Source organism: Nomascus leucogenys, chromosome 19 (assembly GCF_006542625.1).
Source record: "Nomascus leucogenys isolate Asia chromosome 19, Asia_NLE_v1, whole genome shotgun sequence".
Classification (NCBI taxonomy): Eukaryota; Metazoa; Chordata; class Mammalia; order Primates; family Hylobatidae; genus Nomascus; species Nomascus leucogenys.
This window is the reverse complement of record NC_044399.1, coordinates 23,709,949-23,731,663: the sequence shown is the minus strand read 5'-3', so window position 1 is coordinate 23,731,663 and position 21,715 is coordinate 23,709,949. Positions and strand designations below refer to the sequence as shown.

General features: G+C 49.8%; 2 protein-coding genes across 10 annotated transcripts in view; one reads left to right on the top strand and one right to left on the bottom strand.

Annotated features, from left to right (window-relative positions):
• ITSN2 (intersectin 2) overlaps positions 1-11,207 on the top strand; it is a 157,129-nt gene extending 145,922 nt beyond the window's left edge. For 5 of the 6 annotated variants that reach the window (XM_030800234.1, XM_030800233.1, XM_030800230.1 and 2 more), the window contains 8 exons: positions 1,324-1,422; positions 3,123-3,290; positions 4,025-4,240; positions 4,839-4,960; positions 5,734-5,816; positions 8,779-8,862; positions 9,659-9,832; positions 10,303-11,207. In XM_030800234.1, coding sequence (XP_030656094.1) covers positions 1,324-1,422; positions 3,123-3,290; positions 4,025-4,240; positions 4,839-4,960; positions 5,734-5,816; positions 8,779-8,862; positions 9,659-9,832; positions 10,303-10,460 — 1,104 coding nt within the window. In that variant the 3' untranslated portion in view covers positions 10,461-11,207. The remainder of the gene's footprint in view (positions 1-1,323; positions 1,423-3,122; positions 3,291-4,024; positions 4,241-4,838; positions 4,961-5,733; positions 5,817-8,778; positions 8,863-9,658; positions 9,833-10,302) is intronic. The other variant, XR_004027042.1, reaches the window with a different exon arrangement.
• FAM228A (family with sequence similarity 228 member A) overlaps positions 1-21,715 on the bottom strand; it is a 49,683-nt gene that overhangs the window by 8,063 nt on the left and 19,905 nt on the right. Inside the window, exons 7-9 of one of the 4 annotated variants that reach the window (XM_030800238.1) lie at positions 21,195-21,235; positions 20,822-21,074; positions 19,004-19,124 (exon numbers count right to left, since the gene is read on the bottom strand). In XM_030800238.1, the coding sequence (XP_030656098.1) occupies positions 19,004-19,124; positions 20,822-21,074; positions 21,195-21,235 (415 nt within the window). Of the gene's footprint in view, positions 1-13,613; positions 13,884-17,830; positions 19,125-20,821; positions 21,075-21,194; positions 21,236-21,715 lie in introns of those variants that run through there. The other 3 variants (XM_030800239.1, XM_003270580.3, XM_030800240.1) reach the window with 3 other exon arrangements.

The window sequence follows — 21,715 nt, the reverse complement described above, 5'->3', positions numbered from 1 at the left end:
AACATTCATCAGAATAATGAGATAAACTGGCCGGGCACGGTGGCTCACGCTTGTAATCCCAGCACTTTGGGAGGCCAAGGCGGGCAGATCACGAGGTCAGGAGATCGAGACCATGGTGAAACCCTGTCTCTACTAAAAAATACAAAAAAATTAGCCGGACGTGGTGGCGGGCGCCTGTAGTCCCAGCTACTTGAGAGGCTGAGGCAGGAGAATGGCGTGAACCTGGGAGGCAGAGCTTGCAGTGAGCCGAGATTGCGCCACTGCACTCCAGCCTGGGTGACAGAGCGAGACTCTGTCTCAAAAAAAAAAAAAAAAGAATAATGAGATAAACTGAGAATTGTTAGTATTAGTATATGTGCATGTTTTAAAATAATGATGTAAATAGGATTTCAAAGTCATCACAATTGTAACAAGTCAAAATAAATAAAAATACTGCCTCATGAAAGGCCTGCTATAGGTTACCTTAAAAAGCAAAATCTAGCAATAAGCTGTGTTCTAAAATGTTACTTTTTAAAAAGACTCAGAAAATATGGAAATAAGCACGAAGATGCTTGTGACAGCAACATATATAGATATGGCCAAAACAAAAGGGGGGCAATTTAAATATCCAGTAGTGGGGAAATGGTGGATTACAGTGAGTGTACTTTTCAGTCATTAAAAGCTGCCATTCTAGAGCAGCAGCTGCTCTCTTCAGGCAGTGTACCGGTGCTAGGGGTAGAGGCAAGTAGGATGTGGGCCCTGGGCCTGGCATTCACAGTCGGGTGTGGAATAGAGACATTGAAACACGATGCCTCTCCCTGTATCACCTGGTACACATGTGGTGTATGCTAAAGGTGGCCAGGGAGGGTCATGGAAAGGAGGGAAGGTGTCCCAGGGGAGAGCCTGGACAAGGGGAAGCCGGACCCGAGTCTTGAGGGTCAAGTGTGAATCAGCCCCGAGAAGAGAGGGCGGGGGACAGTCCCAGCACAGGCTCGCACATTCATGAGAAAGAGCTGAGGAGCATCTGCTGGGCTTGGCACATGAGCTGAGATATTCCTACTGTGAACCTAATAGGTATCATTTTAGATCCTGAGTTATTTAAAAGAAAGTTGAAGGCCCTCACTTTACTACAGTGCGACATATCAGTGTAGCAAAATTACACTTGTATGTTGTGAATTTATACAAATTTTAAAATAAAAAACACGCACCTAAAAAAAATTCTAAAACAGTAAGACAAGGAGAAACATAAATAAAAGAAATGTGAAATATAAAAGGCGATCCAAGACCAGTGCTTCCTGTGATCAGAGCTGTGATTTCCTCACGAGCCTCGCCGTTGTTTTGCAGAAGCTGGCATCTGACCCGCGGTGTAAAGGAATGCCCCTCTCCAGCTTCCTGCTGAAACCCATGCAGAGGATCACACGCTACCCACTGCTCATCAGAAGTGTGAGTGTGCAGGCCGGGCGCTGGGGTCTGAGTTAGGAGCAGGACGCGCTGAGGTCCGCAGAGGCCAGATCCTCAGGGAGCCCTGAGCATGCCACCCCACCCTGCACATAGTGTGACGCCGCACAAGCGATCCCACTGTCCCGGGGACCAGATGCCTGTGTGTGTGTGCGCACAGAAACACGCTGAATCCTTGAAGTGGGCAGATTAGAGAGGAATCCAGTGTCACTTGGGTAACCTGTCATCCACCTTTCAAGAAACTCCCCAGCATCTCAAAGTCATAAGTGTACTTGTCCAGGCAGGGAAAGGCCCCTCTAGGTCTCCAGTTGTGGAGCCCATCTTGAACCCAGAGAAAGACCAGAGTAACCTTAGACTCCAGTCTTTCCTCTGAGATCTGCCTCCATCCACCCCGAACACCTTTCCTAGATGTCCCAGGAGGCTCCACTCGGCACGTCCTAAATAGAGTTCATTTGTGTCCCTCGCTGTACTTGGCTTCGACATTCCTTCTAAAATTCCTTCCAGCTTTCTTTTTGATAAGCAGAAGGGCCCTCTTGAGCCCATAAGCCTTCTGAGGAAAAGGCAGACTTCACAAAAGATTATCCCGCAATTAACCATTGATTACAGTAACTTACAAAGAAAAGCAGCAGGAATATGATGAGCCTGTTACTTCTATTGATGATTCCTTGACTTTTGGTCTGTCAGCTGTGTGACCGCAACATAGACCTCATGTGATAGATGCCTGTACTAAACTGAACCATAATGCAGGTTCACAGCCCCTTCATTGAAATACTTGGGGCCAGATGTGTTTCAGAGTTCAGAATGTAGCTCAAATACCATATATGACTCCTCAACTGAGCCTTAGGGTAGCACTTATAACCAGACACACTAATATTCCTACAGTGAAACATAAGAACAATCACTGTAAGTAGAATAAGTAAATATATCTCTTCTGTTTAGGTCAGATTTTGCCACCAAATGGGTACTGAATAAAAACTTTAGGCTCTCAGGCTTTTCTGCATTTTAGAATTGTAAACGAAGGACCGTGCACTCATCCGACTAGAGTGAGAGAGTCCAGACGGGGCGTCTGGTGATGGCCCATAATTTCTGGAGGGACCACACACGTTTGTATTCTGGCCTCTGTGCGTTCACAGTTGCAGCATGCATCGTTTGAAATCGCTTCAGAATGAACAGAATGCATTTCTTCCACATGCTGACAATGTGATTTTATTGTATTTTTCCTGTGGCAGGGGAGTCATGACTTTCATCAGATTTTTTTCAAAAGGATCAGTGACCCCAAAATTGTTATGAACCATTGCTATTCAGCAAGTTCACACTTACCACAGCTGCAGCCAGTTTATACAGGAGGGCTCGCCCTTACATGGCTTAAATTTCGGGAGGAGTAGGGAGGCTCCCGCCTATTACCAGGAGCCAGTCGGAGACCAACCAGAGACCCACACAGTTCAGAGCATTTGATCCATTTAGCACTGTCACCTTGTCGCAGCAGCATTACCTGTCCCTATGTCCCCAAGAACTTGTGGGAGTATGAGTTTCTCAAGGGCGGAAAGTGTCGTCTTGTTCACTGCCGCATTTCCGGGGCATGGAAGCAGTCCATAACATGGGGTTGGAGGAGTGGTCCTGCAAAGGTCCAGGTGGGCCGGTGAGAGATGCAGCTCCCTCACGTGACGCTGCCCACTCTTTTCCAGATTCTGGAGAACACCCCGGAGAGCCACGCGGACCATTCCTCCCTAAAGCTGGCCCTCGAGCGGGCAGAGGAGCTGTGCTCTCAAGTGAATGAGGGAGTTCGGGAGAAGGAAAACTCGGACCGCCTGGAGTGGATCCAGGCGCATGTGCAGTGCGAAGGCCTCGCGGAGGTCAGGCCTGTGTGGTTAAGCCGTGCGCCTCCAGGGAGGCTCTGGGTGGGGAACCAGCTCCAAGCCTTCCCTTGCGTGGACAGTCTGCACCTTAGGCAGCCTGCGTGGACTCACCACCCTGCCCCTGCAAAGGCATTTCTTTTTTTTTCTTTTTGAGCCGGAGTCTCACTCTGTTGCCCAGGCTGGAGTGCAGTGGCGAGATCATCTCGGCTCACTGCAAGCTCTGCCTCCCGGGTTGGAGCGATTCTCCGGCCTCCATCTCCTGAGTAGCTGGGACTACAGGCATCTGCTACGATGCCCAGCTAATTTTCATATTTTTAGTAAAGCTGGGGTTTCACCACGTTGGCCAGGCTGGTCTTGAACTCCTGGTGTCAAGTGATCCTCCCGCCTCTGTCTCCCACAGTGCTGGGATTGCAGGCATGAAGGGCATTCCTTCTTGGATTGTCATCTTCCTTTCTCCTAAGGAGGGAACACTGGGATTTTTTGTTTTGAGTTCTTTGAATTCAGCTGGTAGAATCAGTGTTCTGTGGCTAGAAGTAATGATTTTCACTGGGCCAGTTTGGACTCTGAAGAGTAATGTATTTAAGGATCTTTCATGCAAAGTGAATGATTCTAGCCACATTCCCACCTAGAAAACTCCACTACAGTATCCTCAGGCCCAGGGCACTGGCCTCGCAGGGGCACTGGATGGTTTGTGCCGGGATTTAAAAAGTGAAATTTTCTTTCTCTTTAAGCAACTTATTTTCAACTCTCTCACCAACTGCCTGGGGCCCCGGAAGCTCTTGCACAGTGGGAAATTATACAAGACCAAGAGCAACAAGGAACTGCACGGATTCCTCTTCAATGACTTCCTGCTTCTTACCTACATGGTCAAGCAGTTTGCGGTTTCCTCTGGCTCTGAGAAAGTTTTCAGCTCGAAGTCCAACGCTCAATTCAAAATGTATAAAACAGTGAGTATCGCGCGTCTGGCGTTAGCATCGGGGGCCTAATGAGATGTTGCCTCTATCTTAAGGCCTTCCTGGCAGACCCTGAGCTGGCCTTATGGGACCCTCCTCACCTGGTTCCAGATCGCTCATGCTTCCTTTGCTGCTTCCCACGGGAAGGGCCCCATGCGGCTGGGCTCTCCCCACCTGCCACAGGCCGTCAGCCAGACTCCAGCTGAGATTCTGGCTTCCTCCTGGCTAGCGTGACACCTGGGCTCACTGCTGTGTGCATTCAGCATTGGGTCTCTGTAAGCCGAGCCCCAGCACAGCACCAGCGTTGCTAGCAGAGAGAGCCTTTTGCACCAGCCATTGTGGGCGCTCGGAGCTCCTGTCCCCACCCAGTCCCAACATCTGACCCACCTCGATAATGACTTTTCCAGAAATGGAGGCTTCATTGTTCTTACAAATGGAGGTTTCATTTGTTCTGTGTAGAAGACCTTAGACACTAGACCCCTTTCTCCTTCTCAACAAGGCTCTTCAGAACAAACAGAACTCTCTCTGGACATAGGCGGGTGGAGTGTTCTAGCCCATCTCACAGCCTGTGTTTTGGCCCTAATTCTTTCAGCCCATTTTCCTGAATGAAGTCTTGGTGAAACTGCCCACAGACCCTTCCAGCGATGAGCCTGTCTTCCACATTTCCCACATTGATCGGGTCTACACCCTCCGAACAGACAACATTAATGAGAGGTCAGTCCTGACCATGTGTGGCCTGCCTTGAACTCTGGGAGAAGGCCTGGACGTCTCCCTCTGCCATAAACCCATCTCCAGCCGTGCTCAAGCCCCATTAATTCTGTATCCTGAACCTCTCTTAACACGTCCCCTCTGCTCTAGTCCCATGGTAGGCCTTGGTCACTGCAGCTGCCTCCTAACATGCTTCCCGGCTTCTAGTCCCTCCCCACACCACTCAGCAGCCTTCCCAAATGGCAGATCAGCACTTCAGGCCCTGCTACAGTCCCTGCAGGTGACAGCCCACTGTGCTTTGCTGGTTTCCGAGGCCTCCTTGGGCCGCAGGCCTCAGCCCTCGTCCCTCCACCTGCAGACTTTCGCCCCCCAGGCGCCCTTGTGTGGGTGCCATCCCCGCTGTTCCCAGCTTCCTTCAGGCTGCAGCTCCAACAGTGCCTCCGCGGTGCCAACCCAGGGGGTGCTGCTGCTCCTCTGTGTGCGCTAGAACCCCTCGTGCCAGGTGTCATCCGTGGGGCCAATGCATCGTCTGTCTCCAGGTCCCAGCGCCTTGCGAGTGCCTGGCATTTTGTGGTCAGTCAAGAAGGGTCACTACCAGCTCTCAGCTGGATACTCCATTAGCATAAGCATCTTTCGGTTGACTAATATCAGGTCTTTGATAGGAAACTTGTGAAAGTTGAGGTTAGCAAAAGACTGAAGAACATATGCAGAGCTCTGGGGCTCCACACTGACCTGTGAGGGTGGGATGCGGCCAACGGCTGCCCCTGCTTCTCCCGCAGGACCGCCTGGGTGCAGAAGATCAAGGCGGCGTCTGAGCAGTACATCGACACCGAGAAGAAGAAGCGCGAGAGAGCTTACCAAGGTATCGGGGTGCCCGGGGGGTGGGACGCAGCCCCCAGGGGCCCTAGGGATGCCGGCCACTGCTCCTGCAGTCAGGCTGATGAAATGGGGACGGGTCTGAAAGAACAGACCTGCTGTGGGATCAGACCCGAGAGCCCTCCCCTCTTGAAGCTGCCACTGCAAACCTCCCTGGGGCCCCTGCCCACACGGACACGGGCTGGCAGTGCCAGCTCCGGGACCTCCCTCTCTGCAGCACCTCTATCCCCCCACTCCACTGCACCTTCTCCACTCCTTTCTCTCCATGACTCACCTCACCTCTGCTTGGGCCGTGTTGCGCCATTACATGCCACACCTGTGGTCTGTCTCCCTTCAGCTCCTGAGCAGCCGCTGCTCCTCCTCACCCTCCTCTAGGGCCTGCCATCCACCCTCTCCCTTTGCAGCCAAGGGGCCTAGACCCTAAGTCTGCCCTCTCCCCATCCTTCTGCCCCTGCCTCCTCCCCCTTCTCACCTCACCAGACTTCAGTCCACGCCCTGTCCCCACCAGTGACACCAGTGGCCTAGTTAGTGGCTCAGCTCACTTTCCCTGCCCCAGCTCCCTGCACTGATGGCAGTCACTGAGGCTCTGCCTTCCCTCTGGACCCCATGGCCGCCTTCCCAGCTCTTCTTCTACCCTTGCCCAGGCCTCTCCCCCGCCTCTGTAGCTTTCTCCCTCGGGGACACCACCGACCCCCAGCTTCAGGGTCAGGCTGGCCACACTCCCCCAAGCCCGCACCTCTGAACAGCGCCCTCCAGAGAACCACCTGCCCCACTGCTGCCGCATCACACGTCGGCTTTTCCCAAGGGACCACCAGCCTCCTTCCAGCAGCAGCTCCTCCTGGGACCCTCTTTGGACAGTAGTGTGGTCCCTGGCCACCCAGGCCCCTCCCTGGCACCTCACACCTGGTCAGCTGCACCGCAGTCCTCCTCCCTCGCCACTTTCCCATTGCCCTTTCCTGTCCCCGTGTCACAGGCCCCCTGATCTCCCACCCAGGCTGCAGCACAAGGCTCTCTTTCCTCTCTGCCACCCATCCTCTTCATTTCTGGAGTATTCTTTTTTCCAGAGCTGCTCTTATACCTCTTCCTGCTGAAGTAGCTTCCCTCTTGCCTCCGAAATTAAGGACACATTTCTTAGCCCACACTCAGGGCCCATCCCCACTATTACCTGCCACCCATCCCCATCCCCAGCTCTTTCCTGTGCCTGGCCCATCCAGCTGCCTAGTTGAGCAGCCCATTGTTGCCCTGCCTGGCCTTCCCATGTGAGCTCCCACTCCAGCTCAAGTGCTCTGCCCCCACCTTAAATTCTTCCCATCCTTCAAGGCCCACGTCAAACACAGCCTCCTCCATGACACCCTCTTGCCCTAACCAGTGTGACTTCTACCTGGAGCCCCCACTGTCCTGAGGCTGCGATCATCCTCTGGGCTCTCATCCTCTGTTGCCTCTGCTTGCGCCCTCTCAGTCCCTGCTTTTCTCACTTAATGGCCATAAGCTCCCTCAAGGCAACTCCCTCCCGCATCAGGGCCAGCATATGACTTATGCCGGCGGGGCTCCAGATTTGTTGCATTGGTGATGTCCTCTCTGTTCGTGGCACAGATCACTCACCTGCTCAGTGGAGCTGCAATGGTCTTTGTAAAGCACCCCCCCCCACCCCACCCTGCCCCACTGTGGCCTTCAGACCAGAACTCCTGCATTCTTCTCCAGCCTCCACATGAATGCCAGGCCCCAACCTCCCTGCTGCATCTCCAGCTGTGCCAGGCTAGTCTGTGGCCTCCACCCCACAGGGGGCCTGTACTCTGAGCCAGCTGCATCTCCACCTTCCTCCCCGCCGGCCCCCCTGCATCTCCACCTTCCTCCCTGCTGGGCCCCCCACGCAGCCTGCCCTCCTGCCCGGGCCTCCCGCCAGCTTCCTGGCTGCTATAGTTGCAGCTCTTTATGTGTTTTTTTATTCAGGTTTCCCCTATTTTGTTATATACTCCTAAAAGGTATGTTTAAAACAGCTTTTGCTAATTTAATGTTATTTTAATGGTACTTTAAAAGCTTGCTGTTGAAAAATCAATGATTGATCATTTCATAACACATATGATCTCTTAATTGGCCAAAGATGTCAATCCGGTTTTTCTGCCTGTTTTGCTTCCCATCGGCATCTGCATATGTTGCTGTGCATCATCCATGTGTTCAGTCCCTCCCACATTTGTCAATTACTTTGTGCCAGGCTCTGTGCTAGGCTTAACTGGGCCTGGACTTTGGTATCTGATGTTTAAATGTTGATCCTGCCATTTAGCAGCTCTGAGTGGATCACACTCCAGTCCTTTCTAAGCCTCAGTGTTTCTCATCAGTAAAATGGGGAGCTACATTATCAGGTAATTATGCAGTTTAAATAATATAATTTACATAAGTCTAGCATATGCCTAACACAAAGTAAGTATCCAGTAAATGTTAGCTGCTATTAAGTGCTGCGCAAATACCATGTGTTATTTTATTAATATTACTGTTTGCTAGGCAATTGAGGGGTTAATCTAAGGATGATCAAAACAGTCCATGCTCTACCCTGGCTCCTGTCTGGCAGAACAGACAGACATTACACACGATTTCAGACCCAGCAGGCTGTGGGCTGCTCATAAGCGAGGGATACTGGATGCAGAGGAGGGAAGGGATCTGGGAGGTAGATGTGCATCTGCATCTTGAAGGGTGAGTAGGATGCTGACGGGCAGAGAAAGCAGGCAGGGCAGAAATAGCAAGCAGGGCCTTGCTAGCAGGCGACACAGCCTGGGGAAAGGCACAGGGCAGCCAGATGCTGGGCTGTTGGGCCCAGGGCAGTGGCAGATGGGGACAGGGAGCTGGTAGTGTTATGGTTGGTTTGAAAGACAGGGTCTGCAGCTTAGCATCATCGCCACGCTGTCTGCATCCTTGGAGAAGAGATTAATGGGACTTGTCTTCCTCTTTTGTAGCCCGCTCCCAAAAGACTTCAGGCATCGGGCGCCTGATGGTGCATGTCATTGAAGCTACTGAATTAAAAGCCTGCAAACCAAATGGTAAATACTGCTTTGATTCATTCAACAGACATGATAACTGCCTGCCCCAGTTTCTGCTGATGCCTTTTTGAGACAATCTCAGTCTGTAACCTAGGCTGGAGTGCAGTGGCACGACCTTGGCTCACTGAAACCTCTGCCTCTGGGGTACAAGTGATTCTCAAGGCTTAGCCTCCTGAGTAGCTGGGATTACAGGTGTGCACCACTGTGCCTGGCAAATTTTTGTATTTTTAGTAGAGACGGGGTTTCACCATGTTGGCCAGGCTGGTCTCGAACTCCTGACCTCAAGTGATCCGCCCGCCTTGGCCTCCCAAAGTGCTGGGATTACAGTACTTTGTCACTGACAAAGTGCCACTGCGCCCAGCCACTGATGACTCTTCTGAACATTGAATAAAGGAATGCTTTCTAACGGTGTGTCCAGTGCCACTAAAATGCGCATATTGGACCAATATTCTTATCACTGTTTTCCCAGTAAGTGCCAGTGCCCGCCTTCCCGAGTGTGTCTGCGCCGAGGAAGCATGCAGCAGGTTGCAGTGACACTCGCCCAGGCTTGTTCCGTGGGGAGCGGTCCTGGCGGTGGAGCTCTTGGCCACTCCCCGGTTAATGCTGCTGTCAGCACTGGGAACTTGGAGACCCTGTTACTAGACCACAGGGATATGGTGCCCCAGGCAGTGGCTCCTGCTGCCATGGTCTCCAGTGACCCATTATCTGGGATCCTGCTTCTGCTCAGGGAGGGTACTGTCAGTCACTTCGTTTTACCTGCATGCACCACATGTGTCTGTGGTTTGTTTCTGTTCAGGAAAGAGCAACCCATACTGTGAAATCGGCATGGGCTCCCAGAGCTACACCACCAGGACCATCCAGGACACACTCAATCCCAAGTGGAATTTTAACTGCCAGTTCTTTATTAAGGATCTCTACCAAGATGTGCTGTGTCTCACCCTGTTTGACAGAGACCAGTTTTCACCAGATGGTAAGTGTCGCTCAGCCAGGGGATCTAAAGGCTTTCCCAGTTTCCTAGATCCTGGAGTCCAGATCCAGGGGCCTCAGCTGTGTGCAGACCCCATGCCACTTCGGGGAGGTGACACAGGCCTGTGTCATCTCGCTTTGGCAGCACATGGGTGGCCTTCCTCAGGGGGGGAGGTGGCCTGAGATGTGTTTCAGGTCTTTGACCCATCACTCCCTACACACCTACACACACGATGTGAACACCACTCCTGGAGCATTCTTAGAATGGAGATTTGAATTCCATGTGGCAGCTTCTCACACACAAACCTGCCATCATTCCCCACACGCCCACTCATGATATTCAACAGCCATGAGCCAAAAGAAGTTCCTTGTTTCAGATTTGAAGGTTTTATGAATCCTATTTCTTCCAGATGTAGCTCTTTAATGATTTTATAAAGAAGAAAGACTTCTGACTCTCCTGTGTTTATTCACCAGATTTCCTGGGTCGTACTGAAATTCCAGTGGCAAAAATACAAACAGAACAGGAAAGCAAAGGCCCTGTGACCCGCCGACTGCTGCTGCACGAGGTCCCCACCGGGGAGGTCTGGGTCCGCTTTGACCTGCAGCTTTTTGAGCAAAAAACTCTCCTGTAGGACAGCACCAGCGGGACAGCCCACAAGGCTGGGGCTGGAGAATGAGAGACTGCGCTCTCTTGGGGCTGAGGGAGCACCATGCAGCTTCACCCCTCACAAAGCCACGCATGCTGGGGGCTCTGTTTTCCTGCACACTAAATAGTTAGCAATCTATGCAAACACCTTTCCCATAAAGAAACCAAACCCCATAGTACAGTGCCTTGTCCTAGTGTTAACATGTTCAGCTCTGTTTAGATGCCAAGGTTTCCATTTTCAGGGCTATAAAAAGTATTACGTGGAAATGAGGCATCAGACCACCAGATGTTACCGCTCGGTTGAATGTGTCCACCGTGGAGTGGTTTGGTGACGCTGTAACCATTCCACGCCAGTGACCTCTGCTGGGTCACAGCCACTCAGGAGGGGAAGGGTCAGGATGAGAGGCTGCAGCCTCGACGCTTGCGCGGCCTGATACTGAAATAGCGTCTACTCGTGCACTGAATAAAAACAGAAACTTGATCATTTTATTCCTGATTAGATTTTATCACTCTCTGCTAAGACAATATAGTCTGGAGTATAAGTGGGAAAGCTTGATTTAAATACTGTGAACTCTAATAATGTGGAAAATATTTTTCAACTTTAATTTTCTGAAGTATAAATTATTTATGTAAATTCATTGTTTTTTGCATATTTCTTAGGACATGCATCTTTAAGCTTTATCATTGCCCATATGTACAGAAAGAGAATAAAGACATACGTTTATGGATGGAACTTCTGTCAAAGTCTGACTGATTTACTTTCTATATGAAAGCTTCTTTTTTTCTTTTTAATTTTTTCAGCCAGATGAAAGGCTCTTAAAAGGTACCTTCACAAGTTGCCTATAATGAAACCAAGTTTCCTTCCTGGTACGTGGGAAAAACCAAGGACAGACTGAGGATGAGGTCAGGAGACCCAGGGCCTCATCTTGACTCTGCCACTAATTTGCTCTGTGACTTCGGTGAATCTACCTCGTGTTTCTGGGGCTGGGTTTCTTTAATGGGTGAAATGGATGATCTCTGTGGGGGCTACTGACCCTCCTTCAGCTTGCCTCATCGAGTGATAACCTCAGGGTAACTTACAGCAAAGAAATGCACAAAGGTCTTACACACTAAACCCTCTGATTAATGAGTAAAAACTGGGAAAAGATCTGTTTTTTTTCTTTTTTTTTTTTTTTTTTTTGAGACAGTCTCACTCTGTCGCCTAGGCTGGAGTGCAGTGGTTTGATCTCGGCTCACTGCAACCTCCGCCTCCTGGGTTCAAGCAATTCTTCTGCCTCAGCCTCCTGAGTAGCTGGGACTACAGGCACCCACCACCATACCCAGCTAATTTTTGTGTTTTTAGTAGAGATGGGGTTTCACCATGTTGGCCAGGCTGGTCTCAAACTCCTGACCTCAAGTGATCCGCCTGCCTGAGCCTCCCGAAGTGCTGGGATTACAGGCATGAGCCACTGTGCCGGGCCAGATGAGTCCTTTTGAAGGAATCATTTGGATTGCTAGGGCCCTGATTTCTAAGGGAGCAGGTCTTCAGGCAGCTAGAGAAACCAGGAAGGATTCAAATGTCCCAAGGGCTTGGGCCTCCACCCTAGCCCCCGCTTCTGTTTAAACATAATGGCTGGCCAAAGGACTGGGAAACAGAACCGGCACATTCAGATATAAAAATCCATCACTCACTCAGGTATAGATCTTGGGCACTGATTGGTTAAAATATAGACATAAAAAAGGTAAAGAGATGTCACTGGATATATGAAACCAAAACAACTGAACATATTGCTTGCTTGTGGGAAAGTCTGGCTAGTCAGACCCAGTCTCACGGAGCAGAGTGAACTGCTGGCTGTCTCTAAGGTTGGGGCTTGTTGGTCACAAGGCCAGCCTGGCTGATGTCAGCAGCAAGGCTGCCCTGATGACTCAAAACCAGCTCTAGGCTTACTGGGAACGAGAGCTACAGAACCGTCCTGTGTTCCCAGGGCTGCGGGGACTGTAATCCTCACTGTGGCGAGTGCCATTTCTCCACTGCTAGATACGACAGGACTTTTTGGTCAGATTTAGAGCAGAGGAGCCTCAGGACCAGAGTCAGACAACCTCTATGAAACCACGGACCACACGGAGCATTGGCACACCCGGCCACTCCAGCTGTCCCCTTACGCCTAGGAGCGCACACCTGCCCCTTGAGAAATCAAATGTAAGCCTGACTTTTGGGAGGATGTGGGGTGTGCCTGAGTCTCCGTACCCCGAATCTCCGTACCCCGAGACCCCACACCCCGAGACTCCACACCCCGAGTCTCCATACCCCGAGTGAGTTTCCATACCCCCTGAGTCTCCATACCCCGAGTGAGTTTCCATACCCCCTGAGTCTCCATACCCCGAGACTCCATACCCCCTGAGTCTCCACACCCCGAGTCTCCATACCCCCTGAGTCTCCACACCCCGAGACTCCACACCCCGAGACTCCACACCCCGAGTCTCCACACCCCGAGTCTCCATACCCCCCGAGTCTCCACACCCCGAGTCTCCACACCTCAAGACTCCACACCCCGAGTCTCCACACCCCGAGTCTCCACACCCCGAATCTCCATACCCCCCGAGTCTCCACACCCCGAGTCTCCACACCTCAAGACTCCACACCCCGAGTCTCCACACCCCGAGTCTCCACACCCCGAGTCTCCATACCCCCCTGAGTCTCCATAACCCGAGACTCCATACCCCGAATCTGTACCGCCTGAGTCTATGTACCTCCACCCCAGCAGGACCTGGCATATGTGCCTCATGTGCCCAGACATCTCCCCTGTGCTGAGAAACCCCCTCAGCAGGTCCCTCCAGTGCTCTTCAGGAGCAGGTGCCAAGGCCGGCGAGGGGCACTCCGCTCTCTTAAAAGGCAACCCAAATTGTGAGTAATTTGATGACCAAGTCTGAGTGCATGTGAGGAGGAGATAAACGTGCTGTGTGGCACCTGAGGGACTGGCATGAGAGAACACTGCCACCTCTGAGCTAGGGGACTGCCACCTCTGAGCAGCTCACCAAGCCTCAGAGCGTTGTGTGTTGGGAGAGGATAATAGTATCTTACTGCGAAAACTTTTCAGTGAACAAAGTATCTCACAGGGTTCCTGGTTCACAACAGGAGCTCAATAAATAAGAACTCCTGTGATTTGGGTATTTCTTGCAATTTATTTCCACTTCTGGAGAAAGAAAGTATATTTGGAGTATTTTAACTGTTGTACAGACACTGCCAAGTCAAGTCCACAAAGCTTCAGTACCAAGGGTGTCCCTGCCTGGCCACCTTCTGCAGGGAGGCCAGGTGCTGCCCCAGGACCTCAGCTGTCATCACTCTTCTTCCCACAGGCTGGGGACCCCTGTGCTGTTGGCTGTCCCCAGCAGCCCAGGAGCGGGGTCTCTGCTGTCTGCTTCCTAAAACCTAGTGACAGAAGAGAAGGGCTAAGTGTGGTGCAGTGATGCGGGGCTTACAGGTGCAGGGAGGACCCCCGCTGATTCTGCCCCACACTCAGCCCTCCTGCTGGAGCTGAGACCTGCTGTTTCAGGCAGGTTTCCAGCCGGCCCTCTTGCTTTACCTCTCTCTCTCTCACTCTGTCTGGTTCCTGCCAACTCTCAGACAAGGCTGTCTGTATCTTTGAACTCCACAAATAACTAATCTTTTTGTGGTATGTACAGCAGAGATGACCAGCTGTCCACAAAATGCTCTCCTGCCATTGTGGGCAGACCAGCCACGGAATACTTTTCTCCATGCCCCTTCACCCTACAGTTAGGGACAGACATGGAACTGGGTCCTAGCCCAGGGAACATCAGAGGAAATGACATGCCACCTCCAGCCTGGCCCACATACACCTGACTCCCAGGAAGAACTCATCCACGATCTCTTCCCTTTACAGGTTGACAGGAATGAGTTCCTAGGGCAACCTCGGAAGCCAGGTGCTGAAGATGACACAGGCCCATGAGACAGGACCCGAAAGACCGCACGGTGAGGGACAGCCTGCTGACCCACTGGGACAGTGCCAGGACACAAGCAAAACTTAACTGCTACTGCATTTAAACCTCAGTCCACTTGGGTCTACTAGTATAGCCCACCCAATCATTAAGGGTAGAACTGACCACAGTCACATTAAGATCTGATATAAACAAGTGGGACTATATCAAACTAAAAAGCTTCTGCACAGCAAACAAAACAAAAAGGCAACCCACAGAAAAGGAGAAAATATTTCCAAACCATGTATCAAATAAAGGGTTAATATCCAAAATATATAAGGAACTCATTCACATCAATAGCAAAAAAGTGAGTAACCCAATTTAAAAATGGGGACAGAGCCTCAACAGAGATTTTTCCAAAGCCTCCTTCCCGCCCCCCAAAAAATGTACAAATGGTCAACAGGTATATAAAAAGGTGCTCAACGTCACTAATCATCAAGGAAATGCAAATCAAAACCACAATGAGATGTCACCTCACACCTGTTAGGTTGGCTATTATGAAAAAGTCGAAAGATAAGAAGTGTTCCCTTGTGTGGGACTGTTAGATAAAAGTTCTACATTTATTTTCTTTTTTTTTTTTTTTGTTTTTGAGACGGAGTCTCGCTCTGTCACCCAGGCTGGAGTACAGTGGCGCAATCTCGGCTCACTGCAAGCTCCGCCTCCCGGGTTCATGCCATTCTCCTGCCTCAGCCTCTCCAAGTAGCTGGGACTACAGGTGCCCACCACCACGCCCGGCTAATATTTTTAATTTTTTTTAGTAGAGACGGGGTTTCACCGTGGTCTCGATCTCCTGACCTCGTGATCCGCCCGCCTCCGCCTCCCAAAGTGCTGGGATTACAAGCGTGAGCCACCGCGCCCAGCAAAAGTTCTACATTTATTTTCAAAGGATATGTCAGTATGTTCAATTCTTTGGCTTCTACTTTTAAACTTCCTCGTAAAGCAACCTTTTTCCATTACCTGCTCCACCCTGACTCATTCTGATCACCTGCTCCACCCTAACTCATTCCAATTACCTGCTACCTGCTCTGCCCTGACTCCCGCCAAAGCACTCAACCCATCACTCTCTTTAAATTCACCAATTGGAATTAGTTTAGCCTGTGCGGTCTAACCCTAGCCAATAGGGGAATGACACAGCAGCAGGGGCCACATGCGTCAGGGATAAGAACCTTTCTCTTCCCTTGTCCAAGTGTGCACCCACCATTGCTCCATCTCTAAGGGCGCACCCTTCTATTTAGAAGTACCTTGCCTTGGGGCCGGGCGCGATGGCTCACACCTGTAATCCCAGCACTTTGGGAGGCCAAGGCAGGCGGATCATGAGGTCAGGAGATTGAGATCATCCTGGCTAACACGGTGAAACCCCCTCTCTACTAAAAATAAAAAAAATTAGCCAGGCATGGTGGCAGGCACCTGTAATCCCAGCTACTTGGGAGGCTGAGGCAGGAGAATGGTGTGAACCTGGGAGACGGAACTTGCAGTGAGCCGAGATCAGCCACTGCACTCCAGCCTGGGTGACAGAGTGAGACTCCATCTCAAAGAGTACAATGGGGACAGTAAATTTAGATAGCCATTACCAATTTTAGCTGGTCAACAATAATAACTAGAAGTACCTTGCCTTGCTGAGAATTAAAAAGAAAATCTTATATTCAAGTGGTATTTCTTTTGTGGCACTGAAACTTTATATATAACAGGACCCTTGTACACTGTTGGTGGAATGTAGATTACTACAGCCATTACGGAAAACAGCATGGAGGTTTCCAAAAAAAACTAAAAATAGAATGACCATACAATTCAGCAATCCCACTTCCAGATGTATATACATATATTCAAAGGAAATAAAATCACTAACTTGAAAGGGTATCTACACTCCCGTGTTCATTGCAGCATTATTCACAATAGCCAAGAAATGGGAACAACCTCAGTGTCTGCTGACATGAACTGGTAAAGAAAATGCATATGGTAAGCATACCATGGACCATTAACCCACCTGAGAAGAGAAGGAAGTCCTGTCATTTGCAACAACATAGGTGAACATGGAGGATGTTATGCTAAGTGAAAGAAGCCAGGCACAGAAAGACAAATACTGCCCGATCTCATATTGTCAGAGGTGTGTGAACCAGGGCAACTCCATCTTAAATAGGAGCTGGGTAAAATAAGGCTGAAGCCTACTGGGCTGCATTCCCAGACGGTGAAGGATGAGATAGGAGGTCAGCACAAAATACAGGTCATAAAGACCTTGCTGATAAAACAGGCTAATAAAAAAGAGCCAGCCAAAACCCACCAAAACCAAGATGGTGACGACAGTGACCTCTTGTCGTCCTCACTGCTACACTCCCACCAGTGCCATGACAGTTTATAGATGCCATGGCAAGGTCAGAAAGTTACCCTATATGGTCTAAAAGGGGAGGCAAGAATAATCCACCCCTTATTTAGCATATCATCAAGAAATAACCACAAAATGGGCAACCAGCAGCCCTCGGGGTTGCTCTATGGAGTAGTCGTTCTTTCATTCCTTTATTTTCTCAATAAAGTTGCTTTCACTTTGCACTGCGGACTGGCCTTGAATTCCTTCTTGCTTGAGATCCAACAAACCTCTCTTGAGGTCTGGATCAGGACCCCTTTCCTGTAACAATATGTGGTATCTAAAGACGTCGAACCCATCGAGAGTAGAAGGGTAGTTACCAGAGTCAGGGCATGGGGGCAGTGAGGTGACAGGTGTTGGTCAAAGGGTACAAACTTTCCGTGGTAACTATTGAGGCAGGAGAACAGGGTCTGGAGACAGGGACAACAGCAAGGTCTGAGAAAACAGCAAGGTCTGGGTGCAGGAAATCCAAGGCCAATTCGAGCTGCCTTCCCAAAGCTGGATCAAAAGGAAAACACCTGGGTCTGGGGGCAGGGAACCTGAGGCCAATTAATACACACTTCTGAAAGCAGAACCAAAAGGAAAACCCCATCTCCCCAAGCCAAGCAGCAAAAGATCAAAGGCTACTCTCCCTACAACGTCTCAGATGGAAAGGGAGAGTGCCCTGGATTAGCCGCAGCCAGCACAGGGTCCATCCCTTCATCTGCATAGAGCGCCAATTCACCTCAGCCTTTAATTAGCCAGGAACCAAATCCTTCATCCAGATAAGGGGTAGCAGATAAGAACCTCAAACAGGGAACTTAACACCCTTGAGCCCTTGCTGGGCCCGCTCCCACCCTGCAGAGCTTTCTGTCTTGAATAAATCCCTGCTTTCGCTGCTTCGCTCCCGCGTTTCATTCCCCTGCTACTCTGTGCATTTTGGTCAATTCTTTGTTCAAAATGCCAAGGACCTGGACAACTCATAGTGAAGACTCTCCACGAGTAACAGTAGGTTCTAGAGGCCTAATGGACAACACAGATGCTACAGTTACTAATAACATATACTTGCAATTTGCTCAGATAGTAGATTGTGTGTATTCTCACTACACACACGAAAACAGTAAATGTGAGCTGGTAGGTATGTCAACAAGCTTGACTGTGGCAAACATTTCACAATGAATACCTATAGCAAATCATCACGTTGTACATCTTGAACATTTGAAAAATATACAGAATGAGGAGCTCCCTGTGCTCTCAGATATAATTATGCTCAGAGGAAACTGCTGAAGAGTCACAGGTAACTTACTGCAGACGGAGAATCCCTTACTCCCTGGAGAGACCGGGGACAGCGATGGGACTGAGCAGGAGCTGGGTCGCAAAATACCTATCCAGGCTCACAGGCTGGAAAGCAGCAGCAGTCCCCCATCCTGTGTGTGTGGTGGTGAGGGGCGGGAGTGATGCTGTCAGGTCCTGAGCTGAGCGGTGGCCCACCAAGCCCCCTAGGCCTTCCCTGGGAGGGTCCTGTGCCTCAGGGTACAAGGCGTGGGTACAAGGCGTGGCAGAGAGAATGAAAGGGGAAATAGACCAGGAGCTGAAAACTGTGTCAAATGAACCATGAGCTCCAGATAAGAAATCTGTACTCAGAAAATTCCTACATATAAAAATACCTTTTAAATATCAAAAAATCTCATCTTGCCCTAATTTTTTGGTATAAATTTCATTTCAAAAACTTCCCACCTGTTGTGTGTGGACTAAGGAGAACACCATTTTTGGTGCAGTTTGGATGGAGTAAGTGGAAAATGGCAGGAAAGTGGCAGAAGGGCAAAGGCCCAGGCAAAGGCGCTGAAGAAATCTCAGGGGGAAAAGCCCCTGTGGCCAGGTTGGCCCTCACCTCGGAAGGACAGGATCTGTCTCTGGAAAGTGGGGTCCAGGTCCCACATTTACCACTTGTCTGAGTTTCTTCATGCAAGGCTTCCCTGCCCGAGGGGCCCTGTCAGAGATGCAGTGCTGAGTCTGAGGCCACCCGCCATTTCTCCCTCCTCTTCACTCCTTTCTTCTTGGGCCATGCCTCCTCCGCCCTTGGGTGCCTGTCTGACAGGGAGGGCTGTGGCGGTGGCTTATTCTGGGACCAGTATGTGCTGCTCACGGGGGCTGCAAAGCTCTGCATGCCAGCCCTGCCCCATGCCTCTGCTCACCAGACCCTTCCTTTCACCCACCTTGTTCTTCCGGCTGAGCTTTGAGGAAAGGAACTGCCTTTCAAATGCAGCCTGACTTAGGTCGGTCGTCTTTTTCTCTTTTATTTTCTGTTTCTTGTCTGCACAGATGAACTTTTCAGGACTGTGAAGAAAAGCAGAAAAAATTGTCTCGATTCAGCACAGATGGAATTGTACCATCAAATAGTTTCTGAAGATTAATGTAATGAACTCAATCATCACTTTTGAGAAGGAACGACTGACTGGCCACCACTGGTGGCTGCCCCTCAATCTGCCTGCCCTGTCCATACCTCTGCTGGCCCAATTCCTAGGGAGGTGGTGACTTGGGGACCCTTCCCCAGCCATGGCTGAGGCACCAGGTCCAGAGCTTCAATCCCTATGGCTGTAGTTGGGACAAAGGGGCTTCCAGGCAGCCTCTGAGCGCTCAAAACAGAAAGTCAGGCAGGACGGCGCCTCCACTTGGCAGCGCTCACAGGAAAGCACGGAAAGCCCATGTGCAATGAAAGAGAAACAGAGCAGGTTCACGAAGAGAAGTGATGGTGAGTGCCACATAGCCCCACAGAGGCAGGGACCCGCCTCCCGGTCAGTCCCCTAAGCGCCTGGCTCCAGCCTCCCGGTCGGTCCCCCGAGCAGCCTGGCTCCCTTCCTGGCTTGGCTTCCGTGACATACCAGTGCTAACATATCGAGCCCCTCTCCTGCCTTTCCTTTGAGGATTCTGGCTTTTGTCATCAAACTGTCTCTGCCTCACCTCGCCACGTGCTCTCAAGTCCTTTTCTTACTTCATCAAATAGCCACACGAGGCATCCTCTGGGTGTGTCCTCCCGGAGGAATTTCACCAGGGCTGCCACCATTTCTGCCCCAGGAAGCCTAGCCCTATCGAGGGAAATAAGCCTTATCTTTTCTTCCTCCATTAATTAATTCAACAACCACTTATTCATGATCTACTATGCTCCAGCTAAGTGCTGGGACCACCAAGATAGTAAGACACAGTCCCTGCTCTCAAGGGGCTTGCTGATGGAGGAAAGGGCCAGTAAGGGGCTGGAGAGTTCTGTATCCCTGTGATAACTGCCCTCTTGCCTGCACTGGAATGGCCAGTGACAGACAGAGGGAGCAAAGGCAGGCAACAGCCTGACAGGTCAGGGAGTTATGAATGTGCTGACTTGACCCAGAGGTTTTCGTAGTTAATCAATCTTCCTTTTCTTTAAGTCGATGGGACTTCTGGGATGAGGCCGGAAAGGGTGGTAGGGCCCAGATGGTGCCTCATGTGCCATGTTGAGGGCCTGGGCTTTGTCGTAAGGGGAATGGCACTGAAGGGTTTCCAGTGGAGGAGTGCTGATCACTTTAAAAAGACCACTCTGGCTGCTGGGCAGAAAATGGATTGGAGGAGACCAGCCTGAAGGAAGAATACCAGCAGAGGAGCCAGAGGAGAGACAAGAAGCCTTTGTCTTGTTGTGGGGGTGGGGGGATTGTGTACTTACTGGTGTTTAAATAAAAATGTTTGTTAAAATGATAAAGGAACCATAAAACCAGAAATAATACATAAAACTTCCAAATCACTAGGGGAAGCATAAACAAAGTAGCTCTGTTTATTCCAACAAAACTCAGGATGGGGAATGAAAATGAAATATTGAGAGAGTATAACAGAGTTCCATGTTTGTATAGAAGTCTACACAGGCTAAAAGTCCTGCTGAAATAAATAGAGAAGAAAAAGCAGAAAATTTACTACCAAAATTAAGAATTTTAAAATCACTGGACAGCTTTAAAAAGAATTCCAGAGAGGGGAGAGCCTTCAGGAATGAGTTGACAATCTCCAACTCTTACCTTCCTCTGTGGGAGCATTTCAAGTACCAGGTCACCAATATTAAGTACCAAGGTAGAGACTGATTTCTCTGTGCTTCTAGCATCTCTGGTGGATTTTTTCTCTTTGGGTCTGGTTGATGTCCTGGCAGGAGAGTATTTAACCTTGTTCTCAACATCACCCTCCCACTAAGAGGCAAGTCAAGCAATGCACTTGGTTTCTCAATGGAGGACAGAAACTCTCCAGGCCCCGAGTACAGACAGCATTCCCCAAAACCTATTTGAAAAAGAATCAAGGAGGGGTGCGGAGGGGGAAGGGACAGCATTAGGAAAAATAGCTAATGCATGCTGGGCTTAATACTTAGATGATGGGTTGATCACCTAGGCGAACATTTACCTGTGTAACAAACCTGCACAATCTTCACATGTATGCCAGCTCTAAAAATAAAAATTAAAAAAATCAAATAGAAATTCTAGATCTGTAAAATAACTGAAAATAGTAATTCAAAGGATGGGTTTAACAACAAACAGACACAACAAAAGAGATAATAAAATATCTGGAACCAAACATGGAAAAACAAAAAGGATAGAAAATATACAAAAATGATGAGACAGAGAGGGGATCAGTGAGAAAATCTAAAATATGTTTAACTAGAGTACCCAAAAGAGAGGAGAGGAGAATATGGCAGAGGTAACAAAGAGAAAATAACTGAAAACTTTCTAGAACTAACTAAAGACATTAACCTACAGATTCAAGAAGACCCATGAATTCCAAGTAGGATAAATCAAAAGAAATCCACATCTAGAAACATCACGTAAAACTACAAAAAATCAAAGACAATGAGAAAATCATAAAAGCATCCAGGGAAAAGACAGATTACCTTCAAAGGAACAACAGTAAGACTAGCAAGTGACTTC